This window comes from Gymnodraco acuticeps, unplaced genomic scaffold, assembly GCF_902827175.1.
Source record: "Gymnodraco acuticeps unplaced genomic scaffold, fGymAcu1.1, whole genome shotgun sequence".
NCBI lineage: Eukaryota > Metazoa > Chordata > Actinopteri > Perciformes > Bathydraconidae > Gymnodraco > Gymnodraco acuticeps.
In genome coordinates, this window is record NW_022989903.1 from 62,848 (window position 1) to 78,695 (window position 15,848).

At 40.3% G+C, this 15,848-nt stretch overlaps 1 protein-coding gene across 1 annotated transcript in view; it reads right to left on the reverse strand.

The window, feature by feature from the left end:
- Positions 1–15,848, reverse strand: part of tmem131 (transmembrane protein 131) — a 91,461-nt gene that overhangs the window by 27,779 nt on the left and 47,834 nt on the right. The window contains 15 exon segments of the mRNA XM_034207032.1: positions 525–634; positions 919–1,057; positions 4,072–4,186; positions 5,366–5,441; positions 5,529–5,681; positions 7,318–7,404; positions 7,490–7,594; positions 7,702–7,836; positions 8,910–9,020; positions 9,531–9,701; positions 12,965–13,118; positions 13,207–13,315; positions 14,966–15,074; positions 15,159–15,220; positions 15,483–15,539. Coding sequence (XP_034062923.1) covers positions 525–634; positions 919–1,057; positions 4,072–4,186; positions 5,366–5,441; positions 5,529–5,681; positions 7,318–7,404; positions 7,490–7,594; positions 7,702–7,836; positions 8,910–9,020; positions 9,531–9,701; positions 12,965–13,118; positions 13,207–13,315; positions 14,966–15,074; positions 15,159–15,220; positions 15,483–15,539 — 1,693 coding nt within the window.

Here is a 15,848-nt window from a genome sequence, read left to right on the forward strand (position 1 = left end):
GATACAACATTTGAAATATCAAGAATGAAGTCAAAATATTGAGAAAAACGTCAAAATATTGCGAATAAATGTCAAAGATATTGAGAATAAACGTAGGAACTAAGTTATAATGTTGATAAACAAGTTGAAATATCAAGAATAAAGTCCAAATGTGGTGAATAAAAGTCCAAATTGTTATAAAATGTTGTTAAAAAGAGTCTAAATATCAGGAATAAAGTCAAAATATTGAAGAAAAACGTCAAAATGGAGAATAAATGTCAAACCTTTGATACTAAAGTCAAAGATATTGAGAATAAACGTAAAAACAAAGTTGTAATTTGGATAAAAAGAGTCTAAATATCAGGAATAAAGTCCAAATGTTTAGAATAAAGTCAAAATGCGGTGAATAAAAGTCAAAATTGTTATTATAAAGTGAAATATTAAAATAAAAAAGTACACACAAGCCCAGACACCAGAGAGGATCACAGAGAGAGGAAGATGAAGGGAGAAGAAGAGAAAGTGCTGAGTTTGTGAAAACGTCCCACCTGTCCGCCAGCTTTCCAGAAAACACCGAGGGGTTGGGTAACAAGGCCAAAGGGAGAACCTGCACGTAAACGAGCACGTCTGCAGGGTTTTGCAGAATCACCTGCTCCTCCTGCAGGAAAGCACAAAGACGTTTCACTCAGTTTCACAAGGCAAGTAAGTGCTTTACAAAGAGGAAAGACGTTAAGAGCATAAAACACATTAGACACGTTAAAAACATGAATAACAAAAGGTACATGAATACAAGTTACAGTGCCGTGTGAGATGTGAATAGTTCATTTAAAAGCAGCGGCAACAAGAAAAGTCTTCAGCCTGGATTTAAAAGCAGTCAGAGTTGCAGCGGAACCTCAAGACATTCCTGTGTGTGCTTGGTTGTTGTTGTTGTTGTTTACTCACAGAGGAGCTATTTGTGTTGGTCAGAGGGAACATGATTCTCTGAGAGGAGTTCACCAGCGACGGCCAGGTCAGGTGAGCTGTGATTTTAGCTTGCACGTTCTTCTGGAGGTCCGTGTTGACTTCAAAGACGGCTTCGATCCTTTTTGGAAAGAGAAAAAAAAAAGAAGACATCTTGTGACGTTTACCGTTCCATATCATTCGGGAAAATTCTCATGTATCAAAAGTTGCTTTAAAGGGGACCTATCACGCAAGATGCACTTTGTGATGTCTTCTCTACATCAACATGTGTCCCCGGTGTGTTGGGGAACTCACGCAGCGTCAGAAAATAAACCCTCTCTCTTTTCCTCCGTACCCAAATCTCTAAAAACGGGGAACAACGGAGCTGATCCAGATTTGCGTCCGATATGTCGTAATATCTGAAATGTGGACCCACGGCCCAATCAGAAACGTTGCTATCAGAAACAATGCCCGACTGTTTTGTTTTGGTCGGCGTTTACATTAGCATCGCTAACACTCAGAGCTAACCTGTACTGGAGAGCATGTGTGTGAAGAAGCAGGAAGTAAAAAGGAACTCACCTTGTGGTATAACCGGCAAGAGAGAAAGCCTTTGAGCTCCAAACTGTTTCAGAGAGAATCCTTGATAATCCATGATATGGCGTTTCATCACGGCAGTATTTAGTTTAGACACTAGCTGCCGTGTCCCGCATGAGCTCAGACCCCTCCTCTTTAAAGCTTTATACCCAAATCAGCACTTTTGAAACAGGAAGTGAAATAGAGGGATATGAGGCATGGCTAGAATGATCCGTTTGGTGTTTGGAGCAAAACACTTCATAAACATGTTTTTATATATTTGCATCTGAGACCTATGCTATTGCCTAAAAATAGCATGATAGGTGACCTTTAAAAATCATCTCAGTATGATAAAGTATAATTGAACTGTGCCTGTGGCTATGTATAGTTATGTACAATTATTCACTTCATATTGAATGTTCAATTACATGAAATTATGAGCTGTCTTGTCTTAGTTTCGTTTGATGTGTGTTTGAGGACCCCAGGAAGAATACCCAATGCTCATGCTAGTGCTAATGGGGATCCTAATGAAGAACAAGAATACGTGACAATTAAGGGAATTGTAGGCAGAAAATACAGAAATAAACGTAGAACCATGGGGGCTTATTCTGAGGTATAACTCAAGAGCAAAGTCGTGAATTTAAATGGGAAACACTTGGATGTTCACCGAGAATAAACTTTGAGTTAAAATATGAGATTTTGAAATCATAAGTTTGTGAGAAAGATCAGAAATTCTTTGAGATAAAAGTCACATTTACAGGAAACGGATTTTATATACACATTAGAGAAAAATAAAATTCCTGCAATAAAATAAATAATATTCTTACGTTTGAAATATATCACAATTTCTCTGAGAAAAACTAATATTTGCATGAAATAAAATCTTGTTAATTTGTGACTTCTATCCCAGAAAATCTTCGTTATCCTTCATTTTTTTTTTGTCGAATTACTGTACAGCTTTGATCCTGGAAGTTATACGTTTTGTCTTTAAATGTTACCTCCCTCCGCCGGTCATTGTTTCCGCTGCAGAAGTCAATAGACAACTCATTTGTATATATATATATATAGTGTCTTAGTCAGTAGAGGGCTTGGACTGTGAGCCGCAGGGTCAAATCCCCGACCAGACCTAAATATGGAGAGTGGACTGCTACTTGGAGAGGTCCCAGTTCACCTCCTGCCCTGCCGTGGTGCCCTTGAGCAAGGCACCGGACAACCCCCTTCCCCCCCCACTCCCATTGCTCCCCGGGCGCTGTGCAATAGCTGCCCACTGCTCCTAGTGCTAGACTCCTGGTACTAGGATGGGTTAAACGCAGAGAACACATTTCACATTTAACAATGAGTTAATAAGATAAGATACTTTATTGATCCCGATTTGGGAAATGTTTGAGAAGAAAAAAACAACTCTGAAATGTAAACATCGCAACATTGAAATAAAACAGCATTCAAAAAGTAGAAAATATACATGTTGAAATACCAATTTACAGAAAAACAAAATGTAAAGCAGGTTATTATATACATTAAGTGTGTGAGGAATGGAATATTCTTTAAAGCTCCCCTATTTTACTGTTTCTCATCAATGTATCACAGGTCTCAGATGTATACAGAACCTGTCTCTGATTGGCTGAAACACCAAACAGGTCATTGCAGCATTACCCATAATCCCCTCTGTTTCAGCCCTGTTTCCAAAGTGCTGATTCTCTGTCTGTTACTTTAGATGAAAATAAGGAGCCCCTCCCCACGCCCCTCTGAGAGACATTTGGTTACAAAGAACTCAATGGTGCTCTAGGAGGAGATTCAGGTGATAAGGGGGGGGGGGGGTTACCTTGGTTGCTGATTGGCTAATGGTTACACAAGACAAAACATAGTTATGATATCATAAAGTGGCCAAAATCTGATCAGCTCATTTTCAGACAGGTTTTTATAGAAATGGATCAAAAAGAGAGAGAATCTTTGTTCCTGAAACTTTCAGAGTCTCTTTCCACAGAGGGGACACATGTTGATGTAGAAGAGACATGAAGAAGAGGGGACACATGTTGATGTAGAAGAGACATGAAGAAGAGGGGACACATGTTGATGTAGAAGAGACATGAAGAAGAGGGGACACATGTTGATGTAGAAGAGACATGAAGAAGAGGGGACACATGTTGATGTAGAAGAGACATGAAGAAGAGGGGACACATGTTTGATGTAGAAGAGACATGAAGAAGAGGGGACACATGTTGATGTAGAAGAGACATGAAGAAGAGGGGACACATGTTGATGTAGAAGAGACATGATGAAGAGGGGACACATGTTGATGTAGAAGAGACATGAAGAAGAGGGGACACATGTTGATGTAGAAGAGACATGAAGAAGAGGGGACACATGTTGATGTAGAAGAGACATGAAGAAGAGGGGACACATGTTGATGTAGAAGAGACATGAAGAAGAGGGGACACATGTTGATGTAGAAGAGACATGAAGAAGAGGGGACACATGTTGATGTAGAAGAGACATGAAGAAGAGGGGACACATGTTGATGTAGAAGAGACATGAAGAAGAAGAGGATTTTGCACAATAGGTGACCTTTAAGTATAAACTCACTTGTGTCCCGAGCGCTCTTTGAGCTCTTTCCATCTGCGCAGGAGTTTCTGATGAAGGTCTACGTCTGCGTCCCAGATGTCTTCCTGAAGCGCCAGACCGTGAGGCTTCGACTCCGCTGGGAGGGACACACAGATTCATCAATACAACATTTCTGTTCTCGCTGTGGGAGATTTGCACCGAAGAGTGTTCAGGCCAGGCATAAGAGGGAAACATTATTAAGGAAGATTTATTTTATAGTTACGCTTAAGATTAAAGGTCTCCTATCATGCTATTTTTAGGCATATATTATGAGTCTCAGATATTTAAAATATATAAAAACAGGTCATGCATTTTAGAAATCCCTCATACCCCTCTTTTGCAGCCTTGTTAGAGAAACGCGGATCTAGGGTCCTTAGCTTGAAAAAAAAGAAAAAAGGAGGCGGAGCTAATGCCTGATCAGAATTATACCGGAGATAAAGTTAAATTCTGCTGTGATAAACCGCCATCCTGTTCTAAACCACATCAAGGATTATCTCTGAAACAGTATGGATCTCAAATGCTTTTTCTCTTGCAGGTTTATCACAAGGTGAGTTCCTTTTTTTATTTCCTGCTTTTTAAACACGTGCTCTCCAGTACAGGTTAGCTCTGAGTGTTAGCGAGGCTTGCTAATGTAAACAAAGACCAGATTACGTCCAAAACACGTCAGGCATTGTTTCTGATAGCAACTTTCTGTGGGTCCGCTGCCGATTTGACGTCAGATCGGCAGCAAATCTGTATCCGCTCGTTGTACCCCCGTTTTTCAAAGATATAGGTACGGAGGAAAAGAGAGAGGGTTTTGTTTTCTGACGCTGCGTGAGTTCCCCGACACACCGGGACACATATTCATGTATAAAAGACATCAAAAAGTGCATTTTGCTTGATAGGTCCCCTTTAAAGTCAACGTATCGAGAATGAAGTCAAAAATATTGAGAATAAATGGAAAAATAGTCTGAAATCCAAAAATAACAGTGAACATTTTAGTAATAAAGTCGAATTAACGTAACATTTGAAAATAAAGTCATAATAATTGGAATAAAGTAAATTTATTGAGACTTAAGTACAAATTGAGTCAGAATATTAAGAATTAAGTAAAAATCTGGTGAACAAAGTCAACATTTTGATTATAAAAGTTAAACATTTGAATAAAAATGAATATACTTAAAGTTGGATTTTATTCTTCAATATCGTCCTTTTGTTTTTACCTCTCATGCCCGGCCCTTCAACTCTTCCGTATATATTTTATTTCACACACACTCAAAGAAAAACAACAACTTACATTTAAGCACAAATGGCAGCCCCACATAACAGTGATCACCACACTGCAAGCTGGCGTCAAAATAAATATTAGCCACCTGAAAAAGATGGAGGAAAGAAAAATAAGTTCACGTTCATAAGGAGCATAATGAGATCAGGGAGACGAGACGAAGGGGAACACATACCTTGGATTTCCGTCTGGGCTCCAGCTCGTCTTTGTTGTTGCGCAGCCGCTTATAATAAAAGCGAATGTCTTCAGTCAGCGAGCGGATCTGCTGCAGCCGCACTTTCTGAGTGAAGGAGCTCTGGATGCTGAAGCTCTGATGAACCACTTTGCCCTGAAGAACAAATACATATCAGACACGTTAAGAGCAGAGAGGGCAAAAGTACACACATCCTTTACTCAAGTAGAAGTACTCGTGTTTAAAATACTCTGGTAAAAGTAGAAGCAGGGGCGCCGTAAGTTAGGACGATTCTAAGGGCCCGTGACTGACAGGGGCCCAAACTATTTTAGAACATTAAGAAAAAAATGTTTAAAGTGGACCTATCATGCTATATTTGAAACATATATTGTAGGGCCATACCTATATAAAACATGTCTGTGAAGTTCTTTTTCAAAATACCAAACATACCATGCCTCATTTCGCTCCATTTGCTCTTTTCCAGCCCTGTTTTTGCAAGGGCTGATTCTGCTTTTGTGGCAGACTACAGCGCCACCTACAGGCCTGGCATATGTACTACAGCGTCTCCAGCGCTTTCGAGCGGTCTCTCATCCCCCTGATAGGTGGAGAGTTGCCCATGTAGGCGGAGCACCCCTTTTCTGACGTCAGAAAAATTCAAATAATAATCAGCTCCGTTTTTAGAGATTTGGGTATGGAGGGAAAGAGAGAGGGTTGTGTTTTCTGACACTGGAACACTGGGGACATGTTCATGTATAAAAGACGGACAAAAGTGCATTTTGCATGATAGGTCCCCTTTAAGTAACCAATGTGATATCTTTTCATGGGGCCCAAAATCCCTGGCGGCGCCCCCAAGTAGAAGTACTGACTAAACTTCTTGACTCAAGTAAAAGTAAAGAAGTATGGGTTCTGAAATGTACATAAGTAGAAAGTACCCATAACTACCAGCTGTTTTAAAGAGTACCTGACCTCCCTTTATATTAAGTAAGGGATAATGTGCAGCGAGGCGGTCATTATGAGGAAAAGAACACCCGACAGGCAGTTCAGGAGCCCGACGCGACATTTTTCTTAACATTTAAACTTTATTCTTGATATTTAGACTCTTTTATCAACATTATAACTTGGTTTTTACGTTTATTCTCAATATATTTGACATTTATTTGCAATATTTTGACGTTTTTCTTGATATTGTAACTTGTTTTATCTACATTAAGACTTTATTATCAACATTGAAACTTTATTCTTGATATTTAGACTCTTTTTATCAACATTATAACTTGTTTTTTACCATTAAATCGGAGGTACACGGTCCCACGAGTCAATAAAGAAAGACTGAAGCACTCCTTTGTGCACCAGTCGATCCTCAAATTAAACATCCCAGATCTAATGTACGTTAGAGGGTCTTAAACTAGTTATTTTTTCGGTGTTTGTAATGGTATGTTAAATGTCTGTTTCCTTGCATCGTGCCTTAATATGTGACCTTGTTTGATTTTGCAAATGGAGGTGCTGCGAAGAAAAATGTCCGATTGATCTGACAGTAAAGTATTATCGTATCGTAAGTCTAACCTTCAAGTTTACATCAAATACAATATTAAATGTCTCTTATTCGGTGCAATTTACTCGTAAACGTTTGCACAGAACTATTTGTAAACAGCATTTTTCATGCCTGCACTAACTCGCTGTTGGAGGGCTGGATAACCCACTCCCCACTTGTTGGCGGACCCTCCATGTGAACGTGCAAACATAGTGGAAATGTGTGTGGGTCGGTTTGGAATCAGGCCTCCGAGTTACTCACTGGAAACGAAGCCGGTAAAACGATGTGCTTCGGAGAGCTGCTTAGCGTCCCCACTGCGATGAGAGCTTTCACTGGGATGGTTAATATCTGATGGGGGGGAGAAGAGGCAACATTAGACTGAATACTGATTGGTCATTGGTTTAAAAATAGCAGCTTTTGATTGGCTTCCTACCTCGTAATCTGTGGTGATGTGAATGGCTCCATCATACAGGCCCTCCAGTGCTTTGGCCACCAGTGTCACTCTGAATGCTGCATAATAGCCGGACGCCAATATCACCTTTAAAGAGAGAAAAATAAGACAAAGAAAGTTGGTCAGTGTGTGTTTTTATACGCAAGAATAACCTTAATCTTAACCGAGTCTCTTTAAAGGGTGTAAATCCTTACAGTTTTGTGGCTGGAGGCGGAGATGTTCTGCAGCTCTCGGAGGTGGTTCAGAGCCACAGTGGCGTTTCCTTTCTCCGTCTTCAGCAGCTCCATCGAAATACTGTCTCCTGTGACGAGCCACGACTTTATCTCCAGCTGCAGGACAGAAAGGAAAAGTTAAACACTAACAACTGTGAAGGGAGTCCTTTGGCAGAACAGTCTGTACTTTTGCAATCTGCAGTAGTTTCGTGTCTCCTAGGGGTCCTTTAGTGTGTGTTTTGGCTGTTTAGTGTCAAACCCTGGTCTCCTTGTGTCTCCTTGGGGAAGTTTTGTGTGTGTGTTGACTGTTGAGTTTCAATATGTGGTCATTTTGGTCGATCTGCAGTAGTTTTGTGTCTCTTAGGGTCCTTTAGTGTCCTTTTGTGTCTCTTTGGGGTCATTTTGGGTGTCTTATAGCTATTTAGTGTCAAACCGTTGTCCTTTTGTGTCTCTTTTGGGGAAGTTTTTAATTTTGGGTTTCAATATGTGTTGATTCTGGTCGACTTGCAGTAGTTTTGTGTCTCTTAGGGGTTATTCTGTGTGTGTTTTGGCTGTTTAGTGTCAAACCTTTGTCCTTTCGTGTCTCTTTGGGATAGTTTTGTGTGTGTTTCGACTGTTGGGTTTCAATATGTGTTCATTTTGGTCGATTTGCAGTAGTTTTGTATCTCTTTTGGTCTATTTTTGTGCGTCTTTTAGCAATTTAGTGTCAAACCTTTGTCCTTTTGTGTCTTTTGGGTAGTTTTGTGTGTTTTTTTACTTTTGGGTTTCAATATGTGTTCATTTTGGTCGATTTGCACTAATTTCGTGTCTCCTAGGGGTCCTTTAGTGTGTCTATTAGCTATTTAGTGTCAAACCGTTGTCCTTTCGTGTCTCTTTGGGTTAGTTTTGAATGTTGAATTTCAATATGTTTTGGTTGATTTACAGTAGTTTTGTATCTCTTTGGTCTATGTTTGTGTCTTTTAGCTATTTAGGGTCAAACAGCTGTCCTTTTGTGTCTCTTTAGTGTAGCTTTGTGTGTGTTTTGACTGTCGAGTTTAAATTTGCACTCCTTTGTGTCACTTTGTTGGTGTTTTTTTGTGTCTTTTGGGTTTTTAGGGTCACATTTTGGTCATTGTGTGGTTGTATTGTGTCTCTTCCCACTGAACCCTTGTGTGCTCGTTCAGTAAAAGCAGTATTCTGCGTGATCTCACCTCTATGGGATTACTGTTGACCACCACAAATATGATGCTGCTTGTGTCTGTTGCACTGCGGACCCCAAAGTCCAGGATGTTCTCCTTCAGACTGGGAGGCAGGACCAGAGGCTTTTCAAAAAAGGCAACAAAAAACAAACACGTTACACTGACGCATATCACCAAGAGCCAGGATGTCTACCCTGCCTTACAAAGACAGACATTTAAGACATATATGGTCAAAACTGAAAACTGAATGTGACTTCTGTTTTTCTTCACAAGAGCTTTCAACGTGGCAAAGGACAAAACAACTAGTTCCTCATAAAGATATCAGTCTGCAATTTAACTGAGACAGAAACAGCTGGAGATACATTCCATTTCTACAAGCTAACGACTGTAAATGATCAACTCATAATCACAATTTCAAGGAACTACGGTTATCTGTTATGCAGTTTATCAGCTTGTCTGGAAAGCATACATTTGAACCCTTTTTCTGCCAACTTCACTGCTTCAGTATCGTTATTTTATGATGAAAACAGACTTTTTACGTGATAAAAATGAAAGTTAAAAAGGTTAATATGCTCTTTGTTCAGTACCGCTTTGATGGTATGTAAATAAGCTATATAAATGTCCATTGTGTACCTCCAGGAAGCCTGTGTAGGCCCGGACAGGCAGGTGAAACTTGGATGCGTTTGTGATGAGCAGGATGTTGCTGTCTATGTGAATGGAGGGTCGCACAGGTCGGAAGAGCAGGGAGAAAATGTAACGAGACTCGTGTGCGGGGATCAGGATGGGGGCGCTGAAGTTCTGCGCCTGAAACAGAAAGGGAAGTCAGCAGATGTAACAATTCACATACAAAAATATCAGCTGTTTGGATGCTTTAAAGCAGGGTTGCACGAGGTATTTCTTCACAGATGGCGTGTTTTAAGACCCCAAAAAAACCTCAATTTCAGTCTAAATGCAAGCTATATTTTCACCACTGCACCCGGTCTGAAGGGGAGCTAAAGCCATTCTCTATGCTCTCTTTAAAGCCACCAGACTCCATCTAAAAACAGTACATTTTATATCTGTTAGTTTGTTTGTGTTTTCCAGGGTATATGCAGGAATCCTGAAGTCAGATGTAAAACCTTTCAAGACCTTTTTTAAGACCCTTTCCACACATTTTAAGACCTCATCTCCACTTGGGGTTCTAACCAGTTACCTTGGCGACACACTTTACCTCACATTGACTATAGACAGTATTGATTGTCCTTCCTCCTTATCTTCCAACCATTTGGACGCAGACTTGCATTTCCCCATAACGATGTTGCTTAGCAACCGGCGTAAACGGACCTTCGCGCGCTATCAAGCAGTGAGCGTGCGATGTCCTGTTCAGATGACGTCAAACCCAACGGGATGCCATCAATAAACTACACAGCATCACACTACACACCTACGCCATGATTACATTCAGGCAGACTGTAGAACACAACCTCTCTGGACCATTTATATACTTATTGAAAACAAGCTACAAAATGTAACACCTTGGAAAATGCTGTTTCATACTTTTTAATAGCCTTCATTTTCGCTAAATTGATTTATCAACTTGTAATACTTTTTAAGACCCCGCGGACACCCTGGTTTATGCAAGACCCCCACCGTACCTGGCAGATATTTTTAAATCATACACACCCACACGGTCACTGAGGTCGTCGGACAGATTACTTCTAGTCGTCCCAAAATCAAGGTTAACGCAGCGAGGAGACAGAGTCTTGCTCCAAAAATCTCGTTTAAAAACCCACTTCTTTTCCCTTGTATTTACAGACCAGGTGACACTTGTGCTTTTAAATGTGGGTTTGTATCTTACTAGTGTCTTGTAATGTTTGTACGTCATGTAGGAGAGTTATTCAGTCTGTGGCTTCTGATCTGGTTTCATCGTCTCGTGTTTTACATTTGTTTCATGTCCTGTCTGTTTTTTATTATGCTATGTTTTATACAGATGTTGATGTACAGCACTTTGTTCAACTCTGTTGTTTTTAAATGTGCTATAGAAATAAAGTGGATTGGATCTTTGGTGTTTTAAAGTGTTTCAACAAAGACTCACAATAACTGGTCGTTGATCTTAAGGAAGGCCTAATTAAAAGAGGAAATGCATGTGCTGATTCTTCACTGCAGCTGCCTGTGTTCAAATCTAAATCTCCGCCCCTTTCGGCACATTTCTCTCACACCACTTCCCCTCTATCAGCAGCTGCAATCTAAGAAAAAGGCACGAGCCGCCCAGATAATGTTTTTATTAATTCATAAGGAGCCAGAGATTGCAACACTACTTCCAGTATTCAGTGTTTCATCACAACTGTGGTGTGGTTATCTTTTAAATGACTGTTCGTCCAATTGAGTCTGACGGCTTTGAAGAGAGTATACTAAAACGGCCTTGGTTCCTTGTTGTAAAATGATGTTGAAAGGTTAAGCGGTGAAAACCACTCTAAATATATCCTACACTTCAACTCAATTCAATCCAACAAAGTCTATATAGGGCTATACCAAATACCTTTATTTGTTCAACATTTGAAGATTGAGTTTGTCTTTTTAAGATAAAGTGGTTCATTAGATTCAGTTAGTTATTACTGCAGCTCATCCAGAATGCAGCGGCTCGTCTGGTCTTCAACCTTCCTACATTCTCCCACACCACTCCGCTCCTCCGCTCCCTTCACTGGCTTCCGGTAACTGCTAGAATCCACTTCAAGACACAGGTACTTGCTTACCATGCTGCGAATGGATCTGGCCCTTCCTACATCCAGGACATGGTTAAACCGTACACCCCAGCACGTGCACTACGCTCTGCATCAGCCAAACGGCTCGCTGCGAGGGGGACCCAAGTTCCCATCAGCAAAAACACGTGGGTTTGCTATCCTGGCTCCAAGATGGTGGAATGAGCTCCCCATTGACATCAGGACAGCAGATAGCTTACACACCTTCCGGCGCAGACTGAAAACTCATCTCTTTCGACTCCACTTCGAGCGATAGAACTATTAACAAAGCACTTATATACTAATAAAGGACTGGCTTATCTAAAGCCAGTTGAGTAGCACTTGAAATGTTTGGCTCTATGAAACCTGATGTACTTATATGATTCTGTTTTCTTCAAGTTGTGTCTTCTTGTTCGAACGCACTTATTGTAAGTCGCTTTGGATAAAAGCGTCAGCTAAATGCAATGTAATTACTTTTTAATTATTTAGTCAACTTTATGAAATTATTATAAATAGTCAGGGCGTGCCTCAAAACATTTGTAGAGTTACGTTTTGTTCATCGATGGCAAACCACCAACAAGTATGGATTTAAGCAGAATATTTGGTTGGATAAAAACATGTTGTGAATATATATAGCTTACAATTTTGATGAGGTTATCGATGTTTGGGCGCAGGCGTCTAAATAAAACCCACAGATGTAAATAGCTAAGCTTCCTGCTGCTACTCCTGTCTGTTTCTACCAAGCCCCCAGGAAGTGCGCCGGACTCTGTGCCAATATTCGTTGTGTCCAAACGGCCGTACTGCAATTTCCGTATCAGTCCATGACGTCACCCGGCCCAAAACAACTTTTCCCCATTGACTAACATTGGGAAAGAGATGTCTGTAAATCAGTTTTTTTAAACTAAATAAACTACCCAGTATGAACTATTTTATAGCCCTTATTAAAATCATTCGGTCCTTAAAGTTGTAAAATGCACAAAAAGCCGAATCTAGGTTTATTTTCTGTCTCCATTCATTCTAGTGAGCCAAGAGTGGGAGCTCGGGGGGCGGGGCTTAAGGGGCGCATGCTCTATGAGCGCACATACGGGTTCTTCAGCTCTGACAGCTAGGCATGAAGGGTAATCTGTGACGTTTCGCTCTCAAAAGTTGGGCCATTTTGTCTTCCTGCGCCAATGAGCAGCTCTCATAGGAAAGAACGAGACCCCGCCTCCCTCCAGTTCTTATTATACATCCATGGTTTCAACACATTTCATTCACTGTAGGTAGTAGACTGACTATAAAGAGCTACCTCATACAACCCCCACTTCAAAACACCTAAACCCTCTCTTAAATCTTTTCTGTGACGCTCACATTAAACATAGTTTTGGCCTCGTCGGGCAGAGACACGTTGTGTATCCTGATTGCGAAGCCAAAGGCGTTTGTGAGGAAGATGGGTCGATCCACGGGGTCCACGGGGCTGTCCCTGATGTGGAACAATGTCGCTGTGTGGTCGAAACCCAGGTATCTGCAAGAAGAAAGGAACATTTTAAGATTAAAAAAAACATTATTTCCTCCAAACATTAACTCCAGGATTTATCCCCATAACAACTCACCCATCTAAAACTTCTGCCTGGTACGGGATTTCAAGCTTGGAGTAACTTTTTTCTTTCGCCTTCACAGTTATCTTACCAGAGAACTGATATGATCGTCTTGCTTTTGAGGCTGCAAGAAAAAAAGAACAAGACACAGCAGATAAGTGCACAAGGCCTCACAAGAGGAAGTTGTGCAATACTGTGAAGTGAGGACATGTCATTCTCTAACTCTTTGAGCTTGAACATTTCTAGATCATTATTAATGACCAGCCAATATGTATTAGAGGAAGTTATTTTCACCAAAGTATATAAAGAAAAAATAAAGTCAAATTTGACTTATTCTTAAAAAAGTAGTTGAAGCAAAACACCGTCTAAAAGAACGCATCTCTAATTGTGGTTACAATTATGTTTCCGCGTCTCTGTGAGCCAGGTGCATGTTGCAGAAAATTGTTACAGTTGATGAAGGGGGGGGGGGTGTCTAAAGTCAAAGATGAATCTTGATTGGGCCAAATTTGACCCGAGTCACCCCCAACAATGCTGCTGGTCTCCCCAGACCCGAACACCAAATTAAACACTTTTTTTTTTAGAGACCTTCAGACTTGGCTAAAATTGTCAAAATCAGTTTTGTAGTGTTTATAGCTGTTGTGATATCATGAAGCCTTGTTCCGATAAAGAGTGTAGTGATTATATAATTTTAACTTGAAACGGGTCACGGGAGAGCCGAACACACCATAAGGGTTAAAGGGGCCTATTCTGCTCAGTTTCAGTGTCTCTCCTGTGAATGTTTCCATGCTTTGATGTTCAGAAAGTGCTTTATTTTTCTCATACTGCAGAATGCTTTTACTTTCCATTGATTGTGTGTCCGAGCTTAGCTGTTTGCAATTCAAATTCTTTAAAATAAACCTCAAGAACAGAAGTATTAAACATATATGTGACCTGCTCCATCGAAATCGCATTGACCCGAAGACACATTTTGAGTTGTATACACTGTTGGAAAGAGGAGATTCCTAGCTTTCTAATGACATCAGGATTGTTTATGTACTCCAAATATTAAGCGAAATATGTCACATTAAATAATGACTGTCACCGAGTCATCATTTTGAGAAAAGGCCTTCAAAGTTTTCTCTTCTTTGGAATCCATCGATCTGATTGGTTATTAGCAAATTATCAAAGGAGTACGGAGGGAAGATATTTTCGTTTGGATTGCTGGTCTGGGGGAAGCTCGCGAGTGTGTGTGTGTACGTGTGTGTGTGTGTGTGTGTGTGTGTTTGTGTAATTTTGCATTTGTGTGTATTGTGTTTGTTTCCAGGGGAAAACCCTCACGAGAAACACCGGCTGTTGTTACGCCTGCTGTGACGTCAAGTTACTCCGTTCTCCGCTTGTAATTATGCCGAAGCTTCAAAGTTGTATTTATCATCTGAATTTGCCGAAACAAGTTTAATATTCTGAAAGCCAAGACTTTGTTTAATTGAAATCAGATGAAAACAAACTGTAACGGACCCTGCCGTGTTATCTATGATTACTATACGTGTACATTCATAATGTCAGCGGGAGGGAGGGAGTGGCGCTGAGGAAGAGCAGGGTGCGAGTGAGAGCGGTCTTCTTCCCTTCACAAGCTTCAAAAATGTATTCATCGAGTGATTTTGGAAATAAAAGTTTCATATTCTGAAAGCCAAGAACCCCGAAAAACTATTTTTGTACGCAAATCCACGTTTATTTTTTAAATGAGCCGTTGCGACTTCCGACTGATTTCGATAGAGCGGGTCACACATATTCTTACCGTCAAAACTAATACTAGCAACTTTGGTATATCTGCTCTCTCCAGCCTTCAGTGTCACTGCTTTGAACTCTACCGTCACCGCTTCGTTTGATGGCGTCGTCCGAACACTCTGTGAAGCGTAAAGAAAGGAGGATAAAGTTACCGGAGAGTTAAGAGGACAGGGTTTTAGATTATCATATAAAGGGATACCTACTGTGATTGGAACGTCTTTTGTTCCTGAATTTAAAAGGTGTAAATTCAGCAGTTTTGGACGATCTGTAACGAGAACGAAGAAGTGAGCAAAGATGCAACGAAACATATTAATACATTTGATTTGTATAGCCCTTTTCCAAGTACAAGCGTACATATAAACGGACATACAGAAACTAAAATAAAAAGCACATGCAAGATGCAATAAAATGACTAACAGAAAAAACAAACTATAGAACAGAAAGCAGTTATACGAAGGGCTTTTAAGGGCTTGTTTAAATAAGAGAAGATTCATCTGCAATATGATCTGTTTTTCAAGACTTCATACCTTGTGACCGCAGCGTACCAAAGTCAAGCATTTCTGTGGAGGAGTATATACCAGGGGCTGCAAAAGAAGTACCAAAATCATAAGAAAAATGTGTTCCTGACACAAAAAGGACACTGAGTTTTACAATAAATGTACTTTTGGTGACAGGGCTGGGCCATAAAAACATTATCATCAAGAATATTCAGAAGTAAAACTCAATTTTGATATTATGGTGGAATAGAGTAGGGCTGCAACAAACGACTAATTTGATAATCGTTTCATTAATCTATCGATTAATGAAACGATTAATCGACCATTCGGACTATTATGCCTTTCACAATTTCTCAAACGCTCTTATTTAGCCATCAACTTTTAGATTTAGCTTGA